The sequence below is a fragment of the Galleria mellonella genome, unplaced genomic scaffold, assembly GCF_026898425.1.
Source record: "Galleria mellonella isolate WM207_F2 unplaced genomic scaffold, CSIRO_AGI_GalMel_v1 utg146, whole genome shotgun sequence".
NCBI lineage: Eukaryota > Metazoa > Arthropoda > Insecta > Lepidoptera > Pyralidae > Galleria > Galleria mellonella.
The window spans coordinates 8,815,194-8,842,517 of NW_026441999.1; the positions used below are offsets into that span (position 1 = coordinate 8,815,194).

General features: G+C 36.3%; 1 protein-coding gene across 9 annotated transcripts in view; it reads right to left on the bottom strand.

Annotated features, from left to right (window-relative positions):
* LOC113514629 (hemicentin-1) overlaps positions 1 to 27,324 on the bottom strand; it is a 573,783-nt gene that overhangs the window by 187,850 nt on the left and 358,609 nt on the right. For all 9 annotated transcript variants that reach the window (XM_052891885.1, XM_052891877.1, XM_052891883.1 and 6 more), the window contains exon 4: positions 6,298 to 6,452. In XM_052891885.1, coding sequence (XP_052747845.1) covers positions 6,298 to 6,452 — 155 coding nt within the window. The remainder of the gene's footprint in view (positions 1 to 6,297; positions 6,453 to 27,324) is intronic.

Sequence of the window (27,324 nt, forward strand, 5' to 3'; positions counted from 1 at the left end):
ATTTGTTGCCCCACAAAGGACTCGGCTGATAAATATTCAACAGCCTGCAGAATACACTTTAAATGGTTTAGGTTTATTGTAAAAGGGATTATACTGGGTCGGAGGGCGCCACTGGGTCATATTCTTTAGAGTGGTCATTTAGAAGAGTTTGCTATCAGTACTACTTACTTTGTTTAGATTTAATATAATCGAAATAAAAAGAGCCTGCATTTATTGTTTACTGTTCTACGCTACTGAACTACTGAACACTAATGAGTGTAATTTTTTTGGGAATCTACTTGTTTTTCTCCCAATTAACTCACATTAACGTTAGTATTATTATTATTATTATGTCAGCCGTTATCTGTTCACTATTGAAAATAGGCCTCCTCATGCTCTTCAAATATTGCTCCTAAATTACTAGTGAATGCACCATGTACCCTCTTGTATAGGCATTCCGTCACTTGTATCCAATAGCGAGCACAGGATGCCCTAAATACTGTACCGCAAATCATAAAAAGCTCTCTCTCTTAAGCTCGACACAATACTCTTTCACATCTATCTTACCAATATAAGGAAAAAGAAAGATTTTTTTTTATTATTTTGAATATTATATTATCGACAAGAAACACAGGATGTAGTTTAAAAAAAAATGCGAAGAACACTTAGGTTTCTCCAATTAGTAATTTTAGACTTTGCTCTCCAAAAGACTTAACAAAATTTTTATGGAAGCAATAAACAAAAAAGTAAACAGTGAATGAAAAAAACTCAGCTTCGGCAGAAATATTGAGTAATTTATACGTAAAAAATGCAAGCGAATGGTGTAATATTTCACCTTTTTGTATTGAACGTCTCTTTTCGTGTGCAGTTTTCTTTTTAATGAATTTATTATTCGTTTATTGAAACAGTTTTTTTTAAGTACTTTTACTGTCACCAAGATTATTAAGTGCATGGAAAATAAAATATTGGAACTCATTTTAATTTAGAAATATTTTCTCGGTATTTATTGAATCAGTGGAAATATTATAGATATTATAAACTTTTAAAAACTTGACAGGTTTATGTCACGTGGCTAACAAACTGCCCCGTTCTGTCTATGACTTTAAAACCAATTTGCAGGACAGGAACTGTAAGTTTATTCATTCATTCATCTTTTAAGCTCTCAAAATCGACTTACATGTCTACGGTATGGTTACAATTTCGCAATTGGATTATTTAGTCACCTATGAAAGACCTATGTCCTCTGTGTGTTAAGTCAGCTCTAATCGGCCATCATAGTGGACAGAGTAGTAGTACAAAGTTAATTTCTGGACAAAAGCCTCAAATTAAGCTAATACCTATTTAAGATCTAACCCACGGAGATCAGACTTCACTTTTGATGCAAACATCATTCGATAATTTATGATTTAATACATAAAATTACGAGATTTTTATTAATTTGTTTTTTATACAATTTAGAATGGCAAACAAGCCGACGGCCCACCTGATGAAAAGTGGTAATCGTCACCTATAGACATGAGCAGTACCATGAACATAACAGAGTATACAGTTTCGCCCATGATACCCCCCACGCGTTGCCATTCCTGAGGACTCAGGTGTTATTCCTCTGTAACCTGTAAATTCACGTCTATCTATTTATATAACACGACGTTTTAACTCGTAACTTTGTCGTGATTGGGAAATATTGATTGACCGCGGTAAAAAGTTGTCTATGTCCTTTTCCATCAGAAATACCAGTATATAAATTTTATGATGATCGGTTAAAGATTTAATCGAATAAATTTGTGTTCCATAAAAAAGAAAACTATTTAGATTGTGGCAAAACCATTCCCTTTGATTTCAGTTTAGTTTTAAACTACTGAATTAATTTTAATAAAATTTCTGTGAATTCAATCTGTAAGTATATCCTTTCAGATAAAAGACAGAACTTTCCAAAATTCTCCCAAAGTTATGAGATAGAGAACATAAAATGAAATACAACCAAATTGAGAAGCAAAAAGAAAGGAGGTTTCTGAAATCGGTGGATTAAAGTTCCTTCATCGCCTCTTACGATTCCCCAAAAGAATGGCCCAGTCTACGCAAGGACGTATTGTCCTACTAGGACTAGGAAATTCCAGGATACGGAGGTACAACACCTTTATCCTCAAGAATGGGAGCACAGGGTAAAATCATGAATATACCAGATTTTTCTGTAACATCCATAATACTGTTCATGTCTGTAAGTAATGATCATCACTTTTAATCACACGAACTTGTCATTTAATCAGTCATCAAGAAAAAAAAAACAGAATTCTTTACCAATTGTACAGTATTGAATTTAACAAAAATCCTTAATTAACCATCGCGCACTCGGAGGTCACCTCGCTGCTCCTGCCGTCTCATTATATATTTATTCACTGTGAAATCTCATTAACGTCAAAGTGTTTTTCAAGGAATGCTAAAATATATTTCTTTTCCATCTGAAGTTCAAGGCGAGCTGATGTCCCGAACAAACGGCGCCGCCAGATCAAAGGAGCTGCGGAAAAATACTTAATCAAATTACTACACAGACGAGTGGGGGAAATTAAAAAAGGAGGCACTAAGAGGACGTTTCGTTTCCTGATAATCTGCGAGCGACATATTTCCTCTGTGAAAGAGAGCTTTAATCTAACTGCTCTTTGACTAAAAGTTTTTGATACCGTTGCGTTTAGCCGCAATGATGTTTAAATGTCACGATTTTTATGAGTCGAAATCTATTGATTCTATTTTTGTTTCATTAATTTCGTAAGGATTATATATAAAAATTGTTAAATCAATAATTAATTAGTTGATTTATCTAAAAAATCCTATCATGTAATGTAAACTTGATGAATTACATGTAACAATATTGTATCCCTATCAATCTTTAGAACCCGCACTAATATCTTATATAATATTATATTATATAATATATTTATATAATATAGATATATAATATAATATAGAATGAGTCAATCAATATTTTTATTTAGTTTATTTTGCTGGTTTCCTCTCTTTTCGTTTATGTTATTTTATGTTTAGGTACTGATACAAACCTGAGATGTGATTTGATACACCAAAGGTTTGTGTCAGGGAGTAAAGTAAATATGTTTCGCGTAAAATAAACCTTTATTGAAATATATTAATTATAGATCCTTATAATTATGCCAATTCTACCATCAATTCAAAAAGTAGATTCAGTCGAGAAGTACTAGTAAGAAATTAGAATGTTACTTTTTATGTTGTAATAGCATATCTGCAATTTGTGTGAGATGTTCCGATCAACAAATTTTGGCGATCGAATCGACATTCAATAGTTCTACAAAATGATTGAATCAGAAAGATTCTGTCCGTTTTAGTATCAGAATCGATAGTAACACATTTTTAGCCGACCTTAAAAAGAAGAAGATTCTGAATTCAGTTATGTTTTTAACCTCATAACTCTGTCAGTTCTCAACCGATTTCAAAAATTCTTTTTTTATCTGAAATGATATATATACAGATTGGTCCCATAGAAATTTTATCAAAATCGTTTCAATAGTTTGGTTTTTAAATCAAAATAACTAGTTTTGAAGTTGGTTTTTTTTTTTGAGTGACAATTTTTATATCAGAACTAAAGATGTTTGCAAAATTATAGCAAAATCGATTAATTTGTAAGATTTGACCGAAAGAAACTAACAGATATTCATATTACATAGAACCACATTAATTTATATACATCACGATACAAAAATAATGTAGAATTGTTATTGTAATACTAATAATTACACACCTGAGTCCTCAGGAATGGCAACGCATGGGGGGTATCATGGGCGAAACAGTATACCCTGTTATGTCCATGGTACTGCTCATGTCTATAGGCGACGGTTACCAATTTCCATCAGGTGGGACGTCAGCTTGTTTGCCATTCTAAGTTGTATAAAAAAAAATTGCTAGTAATAATAAATTTGATACATTGCATTTTTACTCCGCCACACATAAATTATATAAAAATTTTTGTGATATCGTATCGTAATCGTGTCGTGATGTGTAAACGATCGTTAAAAGTTCCACAGAAATATTGGTTATTGCTTCCAAGAGTCACACCGCTGTGGGATTCCGCTGGCTGAATTAAAATACGACTGTGCGACATTTTGAAATGCTGATGACTTTTTCGATGTTTCTTTATGGTCGAGCAAATTTCTGATCATCATTATTTTATCATTTTTCTACTGATTAATATATATATATATATATATATCTTGCTATTCATGATTATTGATTACCACGTTCCATCAGGCCAGCCGACAGCTTGTTTGTCATTCTAAGTTGCATAAAAGAAAACTCAATATCATCTACACCTTTGAGGAATTTTCAATTACCCAAACATTTTGTTCAAGCATAGTCTTCTGTGCCGTGTGCGTTTTTTTTAATGGCTGATAAAGGAATGGTAACCCCCCCTGCGCTATCGGTATACATCAGCGGGGCACCAGTGAGGGATGATAGGTGAGGATGAAGTAGGTCAGTTGACCTATCGTGACTAACAATAAACCAATCACAATAGTTTCCAAGAGAAATCGCGTGGGGGTCGACCTGATAGGGTATATTGCTAGCAATGGGATTCTTAATTCCCATAACCACCAATTCCCTCTTCTCCCCCATCTGTGCCGTGTGGTCTCGGCATAGAATGTACCACCCACCTTTCACTCCAGTGGGTATGGTAAGAGGCGACTAAAGGAACTTAGTGGTCGAGAAATGGGCATCAACATCTCTCTTAAAATATCACCGAAGTCTAACTGAAATAGAAGCTACAGGCAAAACCCCCCTATAGGGGAGGTTTTTTTTTATACAACTTAGAATGGCAAACAAGCTGACGGCCCACCTGATTGAAAGTGGTAACCGTCGCCTATAGACATGAGCAGTACCATGGACATACCAGAGTATACTGTTTCGCCCATGATACCCCCCATGCGTTGCCATTCCTGAGGACTCAGGTGTTATTCCTCTGTACCCAGTAAATTCACGCCATATCTCAAACCGAAACACAGCTATGCAAACACAATTGCTTCACGGTAGAAACACGAATGGGGCAGAGGTACCTAAGCAATTGACTTTTGTACAAAGTCTCCCTCTGGTCTGCTCAGGATTGGACAGTTAACGACTGAAATGGTGATGATGACAGTGATGATAATAGCATTAAAACAAAGATCTTAAAACAATTCGCAGATTTCAAAGGATATCACCTTGAGGTACATTTTAGTCCTCCGTTATCCCAATTTGCCCCGAAGCGCTGGCAAGTATTATTACAAGAAAATTTCACATTTATATGTAAATTTTCTTAAAGCGAACATTCTGTTTTAATCGGATGGCTAAAGAATTAAGATTGATGTTTTAATTGTATACTTCAATCAATCGTGATTTTAATTAATATTCAATAACGGTAAAATATTTAACGCTTCGGCTTATAAATTTTGTCCTGGAGCGAATTCGGGGTGTATTGTTTGACAGGCATAAAAAGTGGCCAGTATATTTTATTGAGCTAGTTGTTATTTTGCAAAAGTCCATATCACTAATTAGGAATTATTTTGTATTATTCATTACACGAGCAATGCCTGAAGATGCCATGTTTAGAGGTGGAACATACAATGTGCGTGAACTGAACAGCGGTCGGAGAGTGATAGGTAATATGGAAGGATATTCCGGTGTGGCCCCGAATAGAATGCATCAACCTTTCCCGTATATGTTCTCAGAGGCGACCAAGGGAACTTAATAGTTGAGAGATGGCATTCCTCTTGAGAAAACACCAAAAAGCCAAACTGCAGTTGTCAACCTGCCCACCGAGCGTGACAACTACTGGCAGAATCTCCCCAATGATATACTACTATAAGGAATGGGTCCGTTCTTTATGAGAGTCCTATGGGAGGCCTATGTTTACCAGTGGACAAATAACGTCTAACATGATAATATTGATGATGATGGAAGGTTACAGAATTTTTGGTAATAATAATAGTAGTCAATCTTCGAGTGTTGACAGTCACACACATACTAATGGTAGCGGAATTAAACGATATAATTGTAATCAAATAACTAGTAAATTGCCTGTTTCCTTTGTAGTTATGGGTCGCGTAAATTACAGAGCGATCCGTTCTCGCAAATGGATACGAATAAACCTAAATTTAAGTATTTTTGAATTAATTCTCTTCCCGAAAGTCAAACTTAACATAAGCCTTTTTTTATGTAAATTTTTACATAAGATCCATATCCCATAAGACATTGTCTCATGTATGTTGTGTTAGTATGGAAACTGCGCTAGAAATTAAATATTAAACAATATTCACTTACTGTAAGTATGGAAATCTGTCACTTGGACAGTGTTGCAGTCTTCACCAACGTGGAGGTACGTGATCTCGCAGCGGAACACACCCTCGTCCTCGGCCTTCACGTTGGCGATCACCAGCTCGGCGAACGTCGCGTTCGGCTCGTGGGATATTGATATCCTGTAAGTGAAAAAAATACTTTGGTTAAAATCTAATTAAAAAATATGCTATTTTAAGGTAATAACTATCGGTTTAACTAATGTATATTTTGATCGAGAAAGTCGAAAAAGGTCGAGTCGACTATTTTCGGGACCATCCGGGAGCCTAAGTCATGAACGGCCGTACAATATGCACTTTTGAAAGTCTTAACAATTAAAATGACATGATGATATTTGAGATGGTAAAAAGACTTCAGTCTCTAAGCAATATTGGGTTGCAGCCCTCAAAAGCTGTAACCTTTTAGTTGTAAAATCATGACCCGAAAATGAAGTCACGTAGCAACCCTAAAAACGTCATACTTTAGTCATGTTGGAGTCGTAACATTAACAAGGCGTTGTATGGTCATTTTAGCGTAGCAACTTAAAAAGATAATCTTTAATAATTTGTAGTATGTAGTAACTTTATAAAGTCCAAAAATTATGCAGTTTTTAGAATTACACACTAAGAGTTTTTAGGTACTATTTTTGATTCTTTTTAGAGATATGTTACTGAATTTGAGAAATTCAATCGTTTAAGCAGAGATTTACGTTTGGGCACTGGCTAAACAACAGTGTATCGGTTTTGGATATTTACAAAAGTTCAAATGTTTTGACCACTTTCAGTTCTTCAAAAGTTTTCAAAAATCATAAAAATATACCAAATCTAAAGAGTAACGCTCTAGCAAATCTGGTCAATAATGGTAAATTTCCATCTCTAACATTTGATTTTCCCATTCTCAGTATTCCGAAAAAAAACCCTGAACTTTCTTAAAGATTTCCTTTTATATTTTTAGTGGGTGAGCTCGCAGTTAACGGTATTTCAGTGATGCAGCACTATCGTTTAATTAAGTGACTAATAGATTGATAGCTGTGCGTCTGACGGCCGATTTAATTGGCTTTTGTTTGAGTTCGCCGCCGGGCGAGGTTCGCTTCTATTACAGTTTTTAGTTCAACAAAGTTAGGACGCAATAATGATTACTAGGGGAATTAGGTTTAGGTTTAGTGTTGTTGGAAATCTTTATAACTTGCTAGTTCCACAACTTGGTATTTGCTTTTCTAGAATATAGAGGGAAGAAAAGTATGTAAGTTTGGCACATTTTGATTATTCAACTAATGTATTATGTGTGAAAGTCTGTAAGGATTCATTTACGGATGGATGTTTCTCTTTCAAGCAAACTACTAAGTGATTTTGAACGATTTGAAGGTACACGATGAGGTTACATGTGTGACGCAACTGCGCGAGACAGCTGGTACCTTATAGACAAGGTAATTTTTTTTAACAAATATGATACCTAATTTGGGATTCCGCTTCGTAGGAAACAGCTCTTTTAAAAACTATAAAACTAATGTGAAATCGACACGAGAATTACCTCCATCGACTGCAGAAATATTCTTGTTATAGATATACAAAAAAAAAAATAAGATCTTCTGGCAATTTAACTGCGACAAAGTTAATATGGTATAAGAAATATTAACATTGGTTCAGTATTGGCGGGGAGAATGTTTACTAGATAGATGTTTCCTTCCACGAACACTCATGTTGTGGAATGAGCTCGCTGCCGAGGTTTTCCCAAGAGATACAGCATAGGGTTCTTCAAAAGGGGGGTAAAGAGGTTTCTTCAGGGTCGGCAACGCACGCGTAATATCTTTGGTATTGCAGGTGTTCATAGGCTACGGTAACCACTTACCATCAGGTGGGCCGTCAGCTTGTTTGCCATTCTAAGTTGGATAAAAAAGAAATTCTAAATTCCATGTTTATTTATCACGGTGGGTAGTTTTCGTTCTCATCTACCATCTTTCACTGATTATCCGAGTGTACCGTGGAAAGTGGTAACCGTCACCTGTAGACATGAGCAGTACCATGGACATAACAGAGTATACTGTTTCGCCCATGATACCCCTCGTGCGTTACCATTCCTGAGGACTCAGCTGTTATTCCTCTGTACCCTATAAATTCACTGTCATATCCCACCCTTCAAACCGAAAAACAGCCATGCAAACACAACTGCTTCACGATTGAAACACGAATGGGACAGAGGTGGTCAAGCAAACGACTTTTGTACAAAGTCTCCCTCTGATATTGAGAATATACTCCATTTGATAATAAATTAACATTCCACGAACAGGTAAAAGCTCAATATCTCAGAGAAGGCAAACAGACACACCTGCTCTCATTAGCCGCTAAGTTTTTAAAAGCAGCTATAAATAACTTATTCGTTATGGCTAATGCATAAAAAAAAAGTTTAAAAATATTGCGTCTGGAAGTTCGATATTTAGTGCTGTTGCTAATTGCTTAATAACAAGTACGATGTTGTGGGTGTCATAGAATATACTGCCTCGCCCATTGTACGTATACCTCATAGATTGACACTCTCGAGGGCTAAGATGTTGTGTAACAACATTTTAATTTTTAAGCGTCGTTTAGTAACAATTTTCTTATTTTCTTTAAAAAAAGTATATCATATAGTTTTCGTTCTACACTGCGTTTATTCGTACGGTCGCCACTCAAAAACCTTCCTTCCTAAGAAGCAAGTACTGATCACAAATTGTAAATTTCAAACAATGACGAAATTTAATCAATACTTATTGATGAAAATTTAAAACAAATATCGCCAGTGGTACCTATAGATAAAACAATAATTCTGTGCCAGTGGTGATTTTTTTTTATACAACTTAAAATGGCAAACAAGTTGACGGCCCATCTGATGGAAAGTGGTAACCGTCGCCTATATACATGAGCAGTACCATGGACATAACAGAGTATACTGTTTCGCCCATGATACCCCCCATGCGTTGCCATTCCTGAGGACTCAGGTGTTATTCCTCTGTAACCAGTAAATTCACGCTATATCCCACCCTTCAAACCGAAACACAGCCATGCAAACACGACTGCTTTAAGATTGAAACACGAATGGGACAGAGGTACCCAAGCAATCGACTTTTGTACAAAGTCTCCCACTGGTAGGTGATATGATAGTAAAAGGAATTATGTCCTTTGAAGTTTCCATTTAGGTAAACCGCCCAAACACATTTGATAGACGTAAATATTTCTTTCTTCTACATATACTAATCTCTGACAATTCGCTCTGACAGATCTGGGTTTATGAATTCGAGTCATGTCGCTGTAACAAAGAATACTAAAATTTTAGATTATCAACAGGAAAGTAGGTTAACTTTTTTTTAGTCACGTGTACAAAAATCGAGTTACCAATATGTACAGTTGACACTAAGTGTATGGGAGAACTTAATGTTCAGGGGATTGGCAGCAGCGTTCCTCTCAAAACATCACCAAAGACTAACTGCAGTTGTCAACCCTCCCGCCAAGTGTGGCAACGTCACCAAGGCCTAACCGTGGCTGTCAACTCATCACAGTAGATGTGCTATGCGTGGCAACAACTGATAATCAAGTAAGTTCATCCTGAGATATCATCCTTCACTCTATACCTATTCTCCGTCAGATAGCGCTGGTGGTGTTAAAATCACGAAATAGTAATAATATTGAAGTCAAATAATTACATCTAATTAATAATTTTGTGTTTAAATTAAATCCTTAAAATACTATGTATAACGATCATTATGTGTAAAGTAAATGTAAAGACATTCATAAAAAGTAAAACCAATTTATTTTCTTTTCCAATTTTTGTTTTTGTCTTTTTATTCGTCTATATTTAAAAACCTTAATTTGTGATAATGTCAAGATAATGTTTAAGTTTATATATATATATATATATTAAATAACAATCGTATAGTTACGAAATAAAATTTCACAGGCAACTTTTAAATTTAGAAGTTGTAGTAGGCACTCGAAATACAGCGCTTTTATGAAGCGATTCGAGTTAGCGGGCTTCATTGCGAGACGGGGGAATTTTTGCATGCGAGCTTATTGTTCTAGTTGGTAGGTTAGTTGGCGTTACATTACACCGTAGTTTGTTTATTTTGTAACATTCACAGATCTTATTTTTTATACCACTGAGGTGGCAAACAAGCATACGGCCCACCTGATGGTAAGTGGTTACCGTAGCCTATGAACACCTGCGATACCAGAGGTATTACGCGTGCGTTGCCGACCCTGTAGAAACCTCTTTACCCCCCTTTTGAAGAACTATTAAAACAATTCAAATTAATTTAAATTACAATTTTGTATTTAAAAATAATTCGACACTAATGTTAATGGGCGGCTATAGTCACTTATCATCAAGTAAACTGCCTATACATTTGCCCCCTGTATTATAAAAATACTAGCCTGAACCCGCGACTTTGTCTGTCTGATCAGAATAAATAGTAGCCTAAATCCTTCTCCACCCTGAATAGTACCTATGTACTAAATTTCAAATATATTATTTAAACTGTTGGGGCATAGAAGTTGGGAAAATAAGTAACAAACAAATCTACCTTCACATTTATAATATTTATTTATTTAACTCTTTATTGCACCAGAAACATAAAAATATATAATGATATTTAAACAAAATAATATTAAAAAAAAATATACACATAATGGTACTAACGGCGGTCTTATCGCTAGGGCAATCTCTTACAGACAACCTTTGGTTAAAGGAGAACATATAGAAGTGGGTAGGTGGCGCAAGAGGGAATTAATCATTTTTACGTGCATAAAATATACTTAAATACACTCCACTCTACTCAGGGTTTTCTGGAAAAGAACTCTTACAGAGTTAAGCTCGCCTGTTGTACATCTTCATTTAATATAAATTATAAACAAAGTAATTTTTGTGTACAATAAAGTAAAAATAAATTATTTTTATTATTTCAGCCGTTAACTGTCCACTGCTGGACATAAGCCTTCCCCGTTAGGGGAGTTTTTGTCATGCGTAGCAGGCGGGATAGCAACCGCAGTTAGGCTTCTAGAGATGTTTTTAGAAGGTCACTGCTGTCTATCCCTCGCCCTCCCTTAGTCGCCTCTTACGACACCCACGGGAAAGGTAGGGGTGGCTCATTCTATTCCGGGGCACACACGACAAATATAAATAAATAAATAAAATAATATTAGTAAAAATAGATCAGACGTAACTGTCTAACAGATATCCGCAAAACTAAAGCCAGTTTTTACAAGCATACCTTTATTGTGTGTACATTTTAATGCTCACGCGTTTAAAAGCGGGTCCGCCATTAAAATTACGTAACTACCACGCGGCAACTTTGAAATAAGGCTTTTAAACCGCCCGCCAAACTACCCGCGTCCAACAATAATAAGTTTTAATTTAACCACAGGTTATGTTTTATGAATTATCAACTTTAGTTTAATTACAGTGGCTGTGGACGCGAAATTTTATAACATATATTTTTAATCTGTGGTTAATGGGGGGAAAGGGATTGTTAGCAATGGAGTTCGACAGCCCCATTGCTAGCAATATGCCCTATTAGGTCGACCTCCACGTGGTTTCCCCTGGAAACCATCGTGAACAATTCTTGTTGAATTCGTCACAATGGGTTAACTGGCCTGCTTCATCCTCACCTATTATCCTTCACTGGTGCCACGCCAGCGTATCCCGCTAGCGCAGCCGGGGTTATCATTCTATTATCACCCATTAGAAAAAACCTATGGTTAATAGGGGAAGAGGAGATTGTTAGCAATGCAGACTATCAGTTCCATTGCTAGCAATATTCTCTGTCAGGTCGATCTCCAAGCAATTTCCTGTGGAAAGAAAGGTTCTTAAGTGGCGATCCCGTATGGAAAACGCAGCAGGACGATCCCTCACTAAATGCAGTGACGACCTCAAATGCACTTATAACTAACAAAATGGGCCTTATGTAGTCTAATTAAATAAATATTATTATTGCGGGTAGTCAGTTAAAGCAGGTGGCTCAGGACCGTTCCTTATGGCAGTCTATGAGGGAGGCCTATGTTTAACAGTGAACAAATAATGATTAAAATGTTGGTGATGAATGACGACACCGTAAAGTAAGACACCATGACAATGATGATGATATCAACTGTTAATTGTCCGCTGAACATAGGCTTCCTCCCTAGGGTGAGTTTGCCAGTAGTTGACAAGTTTGGCAGACGACTTGGCAACCGTAGTTAGATCATCCCTCGCCCAGTAAAATCCCTTAGTCGCCTCCTACGACACAAACAGGAAAGAAAAGGATAGGGGCCTATTCTATGCCAGAACTACACAGCAGACACCATAATACATCTTTTAATGTAGTTAAAAATTAAGATGCAATTATAGGTCATACTAGTTTCCATCGTAGAGCTTTGCTTTCCAGCAACATCTTACTCAGTGGTAAGTGTTCCGCACACCTATCAGTCTCCCCAGACCGACGCGTTTCTCATCAACCACAGCCGACATCTGGTTTCCTTAGCTCATCTCACTATTTGTTTAGGTACGCTGAACCACAGTTAAATTTACTATGAAAATAGATTTGAACAGGCCAAATAGTCGAAACAAATCCCACATGCATTGATGAATTGATTAATTTCTGTTATATAGTGTACTAGAGGGAGACTTTGTACAAAAGTCGATTGCTTGGATACCTCTGTCCCATTCGTGTTTCTACCGTGAAGCAGTTGTTTGCATGGCTGTGTTTCGGTTTGAAGGGTGGAATATGGCGTGAATTTACAGAGTACAGAGGAATAACATCCGAGTCCTCAGGAATGGCAACGCATGGGGAGTATCATGGACGAAACAGTATACTCTGTTATGTCCATGGTACTGCTCATGTCTATAGGCGACGGTTACCAATTTCCATCAGGTGGGCCGTCAGCTTGTTTGCCATTCTAAGTTGTATAAAAAAAATAAAAAAAAAACATATAAATTATAAGAATATTGGATTTATATTTTGGATAGACAGATACTCTTTATTGTTTCCTTCAAAAGATTACAGTAGTAAACTTATTATAGATACAAACAATTACAGGAATAGGTGTGTAACATATGAAAAACATTATGAAAATTGTATCCCATAAAAAAGACTTTAATTGTGATAAAATACATACATACATACATATCTGTCACGCCTGTCTCTTATTAGGGTAGGCAGAAACAATTGTGATAAAACTAGTTATTTATATAACAATTAACGGCTGCTATGATGTATGTATATATATATATATATATATATATATATATATATATATATATATATATATATATATATATATATATATATATATATATATATATATATATATATATATATATATATCGCGCCACCTTCCTTTTGTTTTTTCTCAACGTCATCTACCCAAAGATTATCTGGAATTAATTGCTTAGTGATAAGACCTTCTTCGTTTTTTGTATAACTTCTCATTAAAATTTACTGTATTTATTACTTTTACAAATGGTACAATAAAGTATGAATAAATAAATAAATCCAGCCATTCAAATCATAGTTACACACATTAACACCCGACAAACATTACCCTCTTATGACAGTCGGCTAAAAAGAAAAGTAAACAAATATCCGGGACCTTCAAACCGCATAAATGGTCTCAAAGCATAAACGTATTTGCGGCTCGCTGATCCAAGAAATCGGCAGACAAGACTTAGAATTGTTTTCGTCGCTATGTCGCCCTCTACCAACTTTGATTATAATACCCAAAAAGTTTCGACTTTTTAATCTTCACGCTCTTTTATGGGGGTTCAGGGGTCAGAGTGTGTTGTGAATGGGGCGCGATGTGTGGGGAGGTGAGAATGTTTTACGGGAAGGCATCAAATATGTATGGTGGGTAATAAGGGTGGAAAACAAAATGGGACGTTATGAAGTGAATTGTGTTGATGATGGCAGGCAAGGAGGTGAATGTTCGGTCAACAATACTAACTTCATATTCCCATACTTATTCCATTAATATTATAAATATGATAGGAAAAGAAGTTTGGATGTTTATATATTTGTTACTCGTAGGGTTCTGAATGAAATTTGGTACATGGGTAGGCTATATCCTAACTCAACACACAGGATATGTCCTTAAATTATATAGATGGAGTATAGATAGATAGATACACTTTGTTTCCTCCAAAAGATTACAATAGTAAACTTATTATAAATATAAACAATTACAATGAGTATCTCCATACAAATGCTTCGTCAAAAGGGGATCAACTTTACTATTTCGCTATCAAATGGTATTTTTTATGCAATATCTATAGAATGGGAAAATGATGGAGCATTGCCACTGTAACCATCGCTTACAGACATTAACAGCACCCCATAATGCTGTTCCGTATACTGTCTCCATGTTATCCAAATATCACACTAGTAATCCAACCCGGTTTCGCACGGCCAGATAGAATTTTCGGCAATAATATAGAGCCAATATTAAGATCATTTAAGGAGGAATAATTCTTTCATACACATTTTTTGGATAACTTGAACCGTTTACCGAGGAAGGTTTTAGGCTATATAACATCACGCTGCGACCAATAGGAGCGAAGCATCAGTCAAAAATGTTGCAAAACCGGGGAAAATTATTTATATATCAGAGGGATAATATATCACATACCAGAGGGAGACTTTGTACAAAGGTCGTTTGTTTGGGCACCTCTGTCCCATTCGTGTTTCTACCGTGAAGCAGTTGTGTTTGCATGGCTGTGTTTCGGTTTGAAGAGTGATATATAGCAGTGAATTTACAGGGTACAGAGGAATAACACTTAAATCCTCAGGAATGGTAATGCATGGAGGGTATCATGGACGAAACAGTATACTCTGTTATGTTCATGGTATTGCTCATGTCTATAGGCGACGGTTACCACTTTCCGTCAGGTGGGCTGTGGGCCGTCAGCTTGTTCGCCATTCTAAGTTGCTTCACGACAGAAATACAGATCAAAAAGAGACAGATAAATTTTTATGAATACATACATACATATCTGTCACGCCTGTCTCCCATTAGGGTAGACAGAAACAATGGAACGCCAAATGCGTCGATTCAAACAAACCTGTTTCGCATCTTCCACATTCATCAATCTTTTCATACACGCTCGCCGGTTACGGGTACTTTTAATTTGGCCTTTCTTCAGCACGTCGCCTATTTGGTCAACATATTTTTTTTTTTGAAAGTTCGGTGTAAAAATGTGCAGACACGCTTCTAAGTTTTACGATTGTAATCACAAATGTCCTTTAACTAAATAATGGAAAACGCGTACCTTCACAGTAAACTGCTATTGTAAATTTTTTACGACGAACTGTACACGTGGAAACATAAAACAATACGATCCGTCATTATTTTCGTGTCGTTAAAACGTAACGACATCACTTTTAAATTTTTTTGTTACCGCCGTTTCACGGTGGACTATTATTTATATGGGACATCATAAAACTCCTTTGGTTTTTCTATATATATATATATATATATATGTTGTAATTTGGCATAAAATAGGCCACCATTTACTGTCCTGTGGGTGTCGTAAGAGGCAACTACGGAAGTCGAGCGATAGGCAGCAGCGTCCCTCTTAAAACAACTCTAAAGCCTGACTGCGGTTGCCTGCCAAGCTTAGAAACTACTGGCAAAACCCCGAAGCCATTATTAGCTATTAGCGAAGACTTATATTCAGCAATGGACGATTAAGGGCTGGCATGATAATGACGAATCAATATTATTTTTGTCACCACTAAAGATAGATAGATAGATAGATAATTTATTTGCATTACTTACTTACAGCATCAAATTACAACATTTTTTTTTATATAACTTAGAATGGCAAACAAGCTGACGGCCCACCTGATGGAAAGTGGTAACCGTCGCCTATAGACATGAGCAGTACCATGGACATAACAGAGTATACTGTTTCGCCCATGATACCCCCTATTTATTGCCATTCCTGAGGACTCAGGTATTATTCCTCTGTACCCTGTAAATTCACGCCATATCCCACCCTTCAAACCGAAACACAGCTATGCAAACACAACTGCTTCACGGTTGAAACACGAATGGGACAGAGGTACCCATGCAATCGACATACATATACAAAAAAAAAGCGAGATAACATAAATGATAAAAAAAAAAAATACATAAAGCTAAATACAATTTTCGTTTATGAGTGTGCCATAAATAGGTGTTTTTCTTTAAGAAATAAAATGTGTTAGTTGATATTTTGCTACGGACCTCCAAAATTAAAGGTATTAAATAACCCAACGAAACCAGACAAATATAATAATAATAATAAATTGATTTGCAATAAATAGGGTAGGTATCGGTGGTCTTACATTACATAAAGTCTCATGCCTATTTAGCCATTACAGAATAGCATGCAAATGTCCCATTTTGATGGGAACTGATTAATCATCGACAACTATATTAGATATTTATCTATTCTTTCTTGAAAAATTCGTCAACTGAGTAAAAGCTTTTGCTAAGTAACCATTTACGTAATACAATTATAAATTTATTTAATGGAAGTTCCTTTATATCCGTAGGTATATTGTTCAAGTTTTTAAACACATCATATAGGAATTTCTTAATAAACGCCTGGTTTTAGGAATTGTATTGGTCACTAGTTTTTTAGGGTATCTTGCGCTTCTTTGTATTTGCTCTTTTGCTTTTGCAAACATGTGCTTATTTAATTTAACAAATATAAACATAATACATGTTGTCAAACACCTATGTATTGAAAGTGTAAAGTTTGCGAACGATGCCGTGTTATTGCTACCGTCTCTGAAACAACAAACCAAAACGTAAATGTATTTTACTTTGCTAACACTATTACTGGTGGGCACGCCTCACAACATGTGAGTACACGTTTCCTACCCAAATATATATCCCATAATATGAGTTTAGTAACGCCCGTGAAAGTTATTACACTATCATTTCTAATAGAGAGAGGTTTTGTACAAAAGTCGTTTGTTTTTTTTTTAATGGATGATAATGGAATGGTAACCCTACCCGCGCTATCGGTATACACCGGCGGGGCACTAGTGAAGGATGATAGGTGAGGATGAAGTAGGTCAGTTAGCCCATCGTGACGAATTCAACAAGAATTGTTCACGATGGTTTCCAAGGGGAACCACGTGGAGGTCGACCTAATAAGGTACATTGCTAGCAATGGGGCTATCGAACTCCATTGCTAACAATCCTTTTCCCCTCAAAGTCGTTTGTGGGATACCTTTATCCTATGAAGCAATTGTGTTTGCATGGCTGTATTTCGGTTTAAAGGGTGAGATATGGCAGTGAATTTACAGGGTACAGAGGCATAACACCTTAATCATGAGGGGGGTGTTGCTAGCAATACACTCAGTCAGGTCAACCTCCATGTGGTCCTCCCTGGAAACTATCGTGCTGAATTATAAGTGTATTCATCGCGATGGGCTAACTGACCTATCTTTTCATTCTCACCTATCATCCCTCACTGGTGCCCCGCCAGTGTATACGATAGCACGGGTTACCATTCCATTATTATCCCATAAAAAAACACCTTTGTCCTCAGGAATGGCGAAACAGTATACTCTGTTATGTCCATACTGTACTGCTCATGTCTATAGGCAACGGTTACCACTTTCCATCAGGTGGGCCGTCAGCTTGTTTGCCATTCTAGGTTGTATAAAAAAAAGTACCAGAATCAAGTGTTAAAAGTTTTATGTTATACCACGCGTCGTAATAAGATCGCGATGTTATATTTTGCAATAAAATCCCATCAATTGTCATGAAACTGGAATTGCTATATTCATACAAACGGCCTCTTAAACGAAGCTGTGTCGTAATACACCATAAAGGGCTCGGTCCCTTATGGTAATATAAAATCAGGCGAGAATAGGGTCGATCGTGACCTTGTTTATGGCTTAATAACATACAAACTTTGAACTGGGGTTTTGTTTGTCATCACAAATAGCTAACTCTATACAATATCATTTTAAAGATAGAAGAAGCGAACAGAAGTGCAAAGGAGTTGATCACATAGCTAGAAAAACCGATAACTAATAAGGAACAAAGGTTCTTTAGTGGTGACCCCATACAAGAAAATGAAATGTAGGACGATAACCAACTAGATGATGCGATGACCTCAAATGCATTTCCAGGGAGCCAATAGATGCAGGTGGCTCGGGACCGCTCTGACCCATTCGTGTTTCTACCGTGAAGCAGTTGTGTTTGCATGGCTGCGTTTCGGTTTAAAGGGTGTGATATGGTAGTGAATTTACAGGGTACAGAGGAGTAATACCTGAATACTCTGGAATGGCAACGTATGGAGGGTATCATGGGCGTAACAGTATACTCTGTTATATCCATGGTACTGCTCATGTCTATAGGCGACGGTTACCACTTTCAATCAGGTGGGCCGTCAGCTTGTTTGCCATTCTAAGTTGTATAAAAAAAAAAAATCTCTTTCCCTGTTATCCAACATCATTTAAAGAATAAATGTTTCATTACAAATACATATACTGATTCAATCAAGTCACGTAAACCAATGATTCATTAAATTATAGAATAGAATAGAATAGAACAGAACAGAACAGAACCGAACAGAACAGAACCGAACAGAACAGAACAGAACAGAACAGAACCGAACATAACAGAACAGAACAGAACAGAACAGAATAGAACAGAATAGAATAGAATAGAATAAATATTTATTGTGAGCTGTACATTATAATTTTTCGTAAGATGTTATTAACGTCTTAAAGGAAAACAGTCTACCCATACATCGGGCATACAATACGGTTAATTACATAACATTAATTATTTTACAATCATACAATAAGATCGTCAATAAAGTTGAAAATAAAATAAAGCATGTCAATCAACAGTCACAAAGTAACTCATGGTCACCATTACAATATATTATTTATCATTTTATATATTAATTAAATTAACACAACACACAGTAACAGCTAGAAAACTTCCTTCGGCGTTATTAAACTAACGTATACAATACAAACCCGTGGATCTATCATCTTTTATTGCTTCTTTTCATTGCAGACACATAAACGGCGCCCATTTCGATGTCCATGGTAAGTACTCGTAAATTCCGAGCGAATGTTCCCCCGTCTTTTTGTCCTACATTTGAAACTGCTGCCTTTAAAACTAGAAAAAAAAAATCCCCTTCCATTGTGATAACGTGATTATTAAGGATATTAAAGTTTTATGTTTTTCTCGTAACGCGTATTGTACGTGCCTTTACATTGTAGTGGTCATAAACATTTCTAATGGTTCAAATATGTTATAAATTAGTCCAGATTTCATTTCTTCTTTAGTATAAGATATATGGCCGTGTGATCTCGGTATCAAATGGGCCAGCCTTTGCTTTCCCGTGGGTGTTGTAAGGGAATTTAATAGTCCAGGGATGACTATGATACCAGAGGGAGACTTTGTACAAAAGTCGATTGCTTGGGTACCTCTGTCCCATTCGTGTTTCTACCGTGAAGCAGTTGTGTTTGCATGGCTGTGTTTCGGTTTGAAGGGTGGGATATGGCGTGAATTTACAGGGTACAGAGGAATAACACCTGAGTCCTCAGGAACGGCAACGCATGGAGGGTATCATGGGCGAAACAGTATACTCTGTTATGTCCATGGTACTGCTCATGTGTATAGGCGACGGTTACCACTTTCCATCAGGTGGGCCGTCAGCTTGTTTGCCATTCTAAGTTGTATATAAAAAAAAATGTGCAGCAGCGTCGCTCTTAAAATATCATCACAGCCCATCTGCTGTTCTCAACCGGTCTGTCAAGCGTGGCAACTATTGGCAAGACCTCCAATAGGTAGACTATGATGATAAGATATATGTTCTACGACTAAATTCTTCTTTGAAACAGTTTATAATTACTCCTCTCCATCTAAAGGTTGCCTGGAAGAGATCTCATTTAGCAATAAGACCGGCCCATTATTTTCTCAGTGTGATTATTTCTTGTAATCGTTTATATCTATAATAAGTTTATTACTGTAATCTTTAATTTAATTATTTTCTCTCTAACTACACTGGGTTGGCTGGAAGAGATCTCTTTTAGAGATAAGCCAACCCTTGCTAACAAGTTGTTAAACTAATTTATTTTATTTATTTATTCATTAGTACAAATATGTGTACATGGCGGAATTAATGCTAAAAGCATTCTCTTCCAGTCAACCATAGGGAAGTGTCAGAATACTCGAATGCGGTACTACTAATTATTGATATACATATATACTAAAATTACATATATAAACGAATAAATATTCAGGTAAATCAATTTTATCCCCTTCAAAGTACTCCCCCTGTGACATAATGCACTTGTGCCAACGCCGTTTCCACTGTGAGAAGGCTCCTTGAAAGTCCTCTGGTTGTAGGTTTCTCAGCTGCCCCGTCGTAGCTTTTTTTATCTCATTTATGTCCCCCAAATGCCGCCCCCGAAGTACCAATTTGGTTTTTGGGAACAAGAAGAAGTCACACGGGGCCAAATCCGGCGAATAGGGGGGTGTTCGGTCACCGTAATGGAATTTTTACTCAAAAACTCACGAACAACAAGAGAGGTGTGGGCAGGGGCATTGTCGTGGTGAAGAATCCAACGCCCCTCTCGCGCCAATTCTGGACGAACTCGTGCCACACGAGCTTTGAGGCGTCTGAGCACATCGACGTAGAATTTTCCATCAACTGTCTGGCCTGGAGGGACGAATTCTTGATGGACAATCCCCCGAACATCGAACTCTTTCTCGGCCCTCTCTGAATCTTTTTAGCCACTTGTGGACGGTTGGTTCCTTCACAGCATCATCCCCATAAACTGTTCTGAGATCGGCAAAAATTTCACGGCCATTCTTGCCGAGTTTCGAGAGAAACTTGATTACGACGCGCTGCTCTTCAACGGAAGCGGGCTCCATGCCGACGGGGTTTCGTTAAGAGGTAACTTCACAGATGGCGTGACAAGCCAGTTCGCACCGCACGGCGGTCAGACCAGAACTGAAGCATTCTTAGGGACATAAGGAAGGGGTCCTGCGCTTACCTGGCCTCCCCACTCCTCTTTCTCGCATTCCAGAACACTTTTATACGAACTTTCCGGACAGACCTCGTATATAACTAACAAGTATACTTACACGTATATGACATATACTATATTATACACGAATTTGGGAATAATACAAAGCACTTATTGCTCGGATAAAAATAAAAAGTGAGCGTGAACGCTTTCTTTGAAAGACGGATCGTTGTATCTTTTGTTCAAATGCAATAAAGAATATATAGAAAAAAAAAAAAAAACAAAACACTTGTATCCCTAATTCTAACTCGTGCCACTAACAACCACAAAGAGAAATAATCCTAACAAAACTGCAACAGGCATTTTTTCACCGTCAGAAATATGACAAAACCTCTGCGGTGGTGTGCGCGCACGAAAGAGCAATTTTTAAGGATTCCAAGCATCGGAGGCGGGTACTTATCACGGCGCGCTCGACAAGATTAACCTCCGGTTTTGTGGCTGCAAAACGAGCGTTTGCCGAGAGGATTTCGTTGGTGAAGTACTGAATTACAATTATGAGTGTTATATTATATCGTAGCGGTACGGTCCTTCTTTACAAGAGTAGATGGAATTTTCGAAAATATCGCCATATCTGCCTTTAACTGTTCACTGCTGGGGGGAAAAGGGATTGTTACTAATGGAGACTAAGAATCCCATTGCTAGCAATATATCCAACCAGGTCGAAATCCTCGCGGTTCCCCCTGGAAACTATCATGATTAATTCCTGATGAATTCATTATGATGAGCTAACTGGCCTGTTTTCATTCTCATCGATCACCCTTCACTGGTGCCCCGCCAGCGTATCCCATTAGCGTAGGCGGGGTTACCACTCCATTTTTATACAATAATAAAAAAAAAACTGTTCATTGCTGAACATAAGCCTTCCCCATAAAGGTAGTTTGGACAGTAGTTGCCACACTTGTCAGGCGGATTGGCAACCGTAGTTAGGCTTTGGAGATGTTTTAAGAGGGACGCTGTTGTCCATTCTTCGCCCTCTCTTAGACGCCTCTCTCAAGAGTAAAGGAGAGATCTATTCTATGCCGCGACCACACGGCTATATATATATATATATATATATATATATATATATATATATATATATATATATATATATATATATATATATATAATATGGTAAACGTTATGAGATATAGTAATTATGGAATAAATATGAATATTTTGTTATTATATATAAATATTTTGTTGACTCAACAAATAATTAATATGATAATGATAAAACTATATAAAGAAATCATGTATTAATTTATAGACATTTAATTTGTTTAAGGAACTTATTGCAATTTCTACAAACAAGTCGATGATTATTAAGCGGTCAGCTAATCTTATTTACTGTTCTATCACGCCTGTCTCCCATTGCGGTAGACAGAAACAATGGAATGCCAAATGCTTGGATTCAAACAAACCTCTTTCGCTTCTTCCACATTCATCAATCTTTTCATACACGCTCGCCGGTTACGGGTACTTCTAATTGCAGTTCTAAGTCTCGTAAACATAATATCAGAGATATATTTGAATATTTCATACAGTTTTTTTTTAATGGATGATAATGGAATGGTAACCCCGCCCGCGCTATCGGTATACGCCGGCGGGGCACCAATGAAGAATGATAGGTGAGGATGAAGTAGGTCAGTTAGCCCATCGTGACGAATTCAACAAGAATTGTTCACGATGGTTTCCAGGGTGAACCACGAGGAGGTCGACCTAATAAGGTATATTGCAAGCAATGGGGCTGTCAAACTGCATTGTTAATAATAATTTTTCCCCCCTATTTCATACAGTTAAATCGTAGTACAAAATTCCCGCAGTCTCTCCGGCCATACGAAATAAACAAGAGCCTTTATCCGAGGATTATCTCTTTAAGAATTACGTATATGCCCTCTGTTTGGACAGGTTTTTTTTTTTGCGAACATCGAGTTTGTCGCCAAATCCTTTTCACTTAAAAACACGCAGGCTTTTGTGTTTTCGCCGAATTTGAATTTCTTTTATGGTTATCATAACGTACTTTTGCATTAGAACGGATCTTAAAGTCGACTTTCATCAAATATGGATGAATTTGCTGTCTTGTAAGTGTGTACTTGTATATATGTATATAAACATGGCAGATTTTCTGTACTTACTAAGGTATTTGGGAATGCTGCTTACAATTTCATATTGTTGTATGTTCAAACTTCTATAACTTTTCAAAGATAAATTTAATATAAATCAAGCGTTTGTGAAATGAAGATTTGTATATGTTTATATATAAAGCAGTTATGTTTGCATGGCTGTGTTTCGGTTTGAAGGGTGGGATATAGCAGTGAATTAACAGGGTACAGAGGAATAATACTTGAGTCCTCAGGATTTTTTTTTTTTTTTTTTACAACACAGGGGGCAAACGAGCATGCGGCTCACCTGATGGTAAGTGACTACCGCCGCCCATGATCACCCACAACACCAGCAGCGGCATTGCAGGTGTGCTGCCGGCCTTTTAAAAAGGAATATACTCTTTTCTTTTTACTTTTTCTTTTTTTTTAACGCATGGGGGTATCATGGACGAAACAGTATACGCTGTTATGTCCATAGTACTGCTCATTTCTATGGCTTTATATCTCTATTAGGGTGGGATATGGCAGTGAATTAACAGGGTACAGAACCCTGTAAATTCACTGCCATATTCCACCCTTCAAAACAAAACACAGCCATGCAAACCCAACTGTTTTACGTTTGAAACACGAATGGGACTGAGGTACCCAAGCAAACGACTTTTGTACAAAGTCTACCTCTAGTATTAAATGTTATAATAAGATACTGAAGCACATTCTTGATCTGCCTTTTAATAAGTTTAAAACTGTTATTTAAAAAACACTTATTGAACAAAGTCTATTACAAAATAAACGATTACTTGAATGATAAACGTGCATGGTGTTAATCGATCATGCACGGGCTTTTAACGACCATGTAATTTTAAACATAGTACATTTAAATAAATACACACAATATTAACAGAGATTTAAAAGAGTAACTGTTGAGTTTCTCGCGGACTCTTCTCGACAGATAACAACTTTCTGAACGTAACAGTGAATTAAAAAAAAATTACGATTTAAAGCGCTTGTAAATAAGTCTATTTAAATAAAGATAATATGAATTTGAATTATATCCATACAATTTTTTGCATTTATAAAAGTATTAATATAAATAAGGTTTGCCGTCTAGTCCCGGCATAGAATAGTCCACCCCTTCCGTTCCCGTGGGTGTCGTAAGAATCGAGTAAGGAAGGGCGAGGGATGGACAACAGCGTCCCTCTTAAAACATCTCTAAAGCCTAACTGCGGTTGCCAAGCGTGGCAACTATGGACAAAACCCCCTAAAAGGGAGGCTTATGTTCAGCAGTGGACAGTTAAAGCCGGATGCGATGACAAATAAGAAAGCAGCTTGTATTTCTTTATTTTTAATCTGTAACGTCGCCATTATTGCTTCGAGACAGTTTATTTTCAACTGACATGAAAAAGAATGAGGTCCTCGTTTCGATTTCATTTTTATAATATTTTTGTTACCCCATAATTCTGTTAGACGTAATTCTTTTTTTTATCTGCAAGGATTTTTTTTTTATACAACTTAGAATGGCAAACAAGCTGACGGCCCACTTGATGGAAAGTGGTACCCGTCGCCTATAGACATGAGCAGTACCATGGGCATAACAGAGTATACTGTTTCGCCCATGATACTCCCCATGCGTTGCTATTCCTGAGGACTCAGGTGTTATTCCTCTGTACCCTGTAAATTCACGCCATATTCCACCCTTCAAACCGAAACACAGCCATGCAAACACAGCTGATTCACGGTTGAAACACGAATGGATGAATGAATGGATGAATATATATATATATATATATATATATATATATATATATTTATTTGAATGTATGTGTTTATTTATGTATGTGTATATGACTATGCTGTCACAGATATTACTTTTTACAGATCTATTTTTTTAACGCGCCACCTACCTATTTATGCTTTAATTCCTTCTACCCAAAGGTTGTCTGGAAGAGATCGCTTAGCAATAAGACCGCCTTTTGTACAACACTATACGTATTGAAAATTGTTCAACAAATCCTGTTATGTTGGTGCAATAAAGTATTAATTAAAATAAAATAAATAAATAAATATTCTTCTATTTTATATAACTTCACGGTCATCACATCTCGTCATAGTCGTAGAATACTGACGGATCTTTATATGTAACGTTTGTCAGATTCGTCAGTATTCTACGACTATGACGATATAATGTAACAATAATTCCCTTATAGTAATATTATAAAATCCGAGTATAGAAATAAAAATTAATAAAAAAGATTTAATAGAGTGAAACTTTCGTGTTTTTTTAAAGACTCAAACTTTAATAGTTTACCAGTTTTTATATAAAATATACATACAACGTCTGCCAAGTTTAAAAACAAAAGTTAATAACTTTTATTCGAACAAACTGTCATCATAGTAATTTGATTGTTTTGTTAGTATACGTAATTATATAGTTTCTTTAGATACCTAACAATTTTATAACTTTGTGTTTTATGTATATATGTAGGTAGGTATATATTTATATATGTATTAAGGTAGATATATTTAATAGAAATTAGGGATATATATTTATATTATTGCATGTATTTCATCTCTATATGTATTCTCTCCATCCAAATGTTACCTGAAAGAGATCGCTTTTAGCGATAAGGCCGCCTATTATTGTCTCAGTGTGAACATTTCTTGTAATTGTTTGTATTTATAATAAGTTTACTATTGTAATCTTATGGAGGAAACAATAAAGAGTATCTATCTATCTATCTGTCTATTTTGATTCATATTTTTTAATCTTTTTAATGTAACAAGTACGTAAGTTTGTAACGACGGGTGAATAGATGAATCGATTAATGTTTGTTACTATTTCACGTAAAAGCTACTCAACGGATTTGAATGAAATTTAGTACACGAATAGATTGTATCCTAACTTAGCATTTAGGATACATTATACACTTATTCGTACAGATAGAGCTGTGTGGTATAGCTAGTTTTAATAGTACATTACTGCAGCGGCCAGCAACTGAGGCATTGATGGACGAACGTGCAAATGTGAGCCGAGGTGTAGCCGAGGCACACATACGTGAATCTATCAATGCCAAGTTGTGGCCAAGGCTTGTATAGTACTTTTCTTAAACAATGCGCGGAAATCAAAAACACAATTTTACTTTTTAAATTTTATGACGAATAACGAACAATAATAATTTTTCACGCACCATAATATTCCTTTTTTTTTTACAATAAACAGTTTTATATTTGCAAGCCAGTTCGAAATTTAAATAAAACCTTTTATTAGTTACCTCCTTGGTAGCCATGTTTCGAAGTAAAAGGTCATTCAATTTTTAAAATTATAGGACAGATATGAGTTTACATAGTAATTTATCTGGCCGCAAAACTCGACAGATATGGGTTTTCGTACAACTTTTGCCGGCCGCTGCCCGCATGTATCTGGCCAGTACGGCAATTTTGATTTATCTCGAAGAAGATTGTCAAAATAATGCTCACATTTCCAAGCATGTTTGAGAAAAATATATTTTTTAATTTTTCAAATTAGTAACCCTTTATTGTCAAGAGGAATAAAGAAAAAACAATAAAAGGAAAGCATATATGAATAATAATATACTCCAAAATATCGAAGCAACAGCACCAATAAGGAAAGGTGATATAATTTATGCAACAGGGCAGGAGAAGGTATAGTGGTGGGGGGAAGTTAAAGGAGAAATTGTGAAATATTACGCCGCTGTTGCGAAAAATACGGCGAGGGACGAAACGGCACAACACATTTGGATATGGCATGTGCAATATTAATAATAATAATAAATATTTTTTTATTCAATTAAACAATTTTTTTTTATACCATTGAGGTGGCAAACAAATATACGGCCCATCTGATGGTAAGCGGTTACC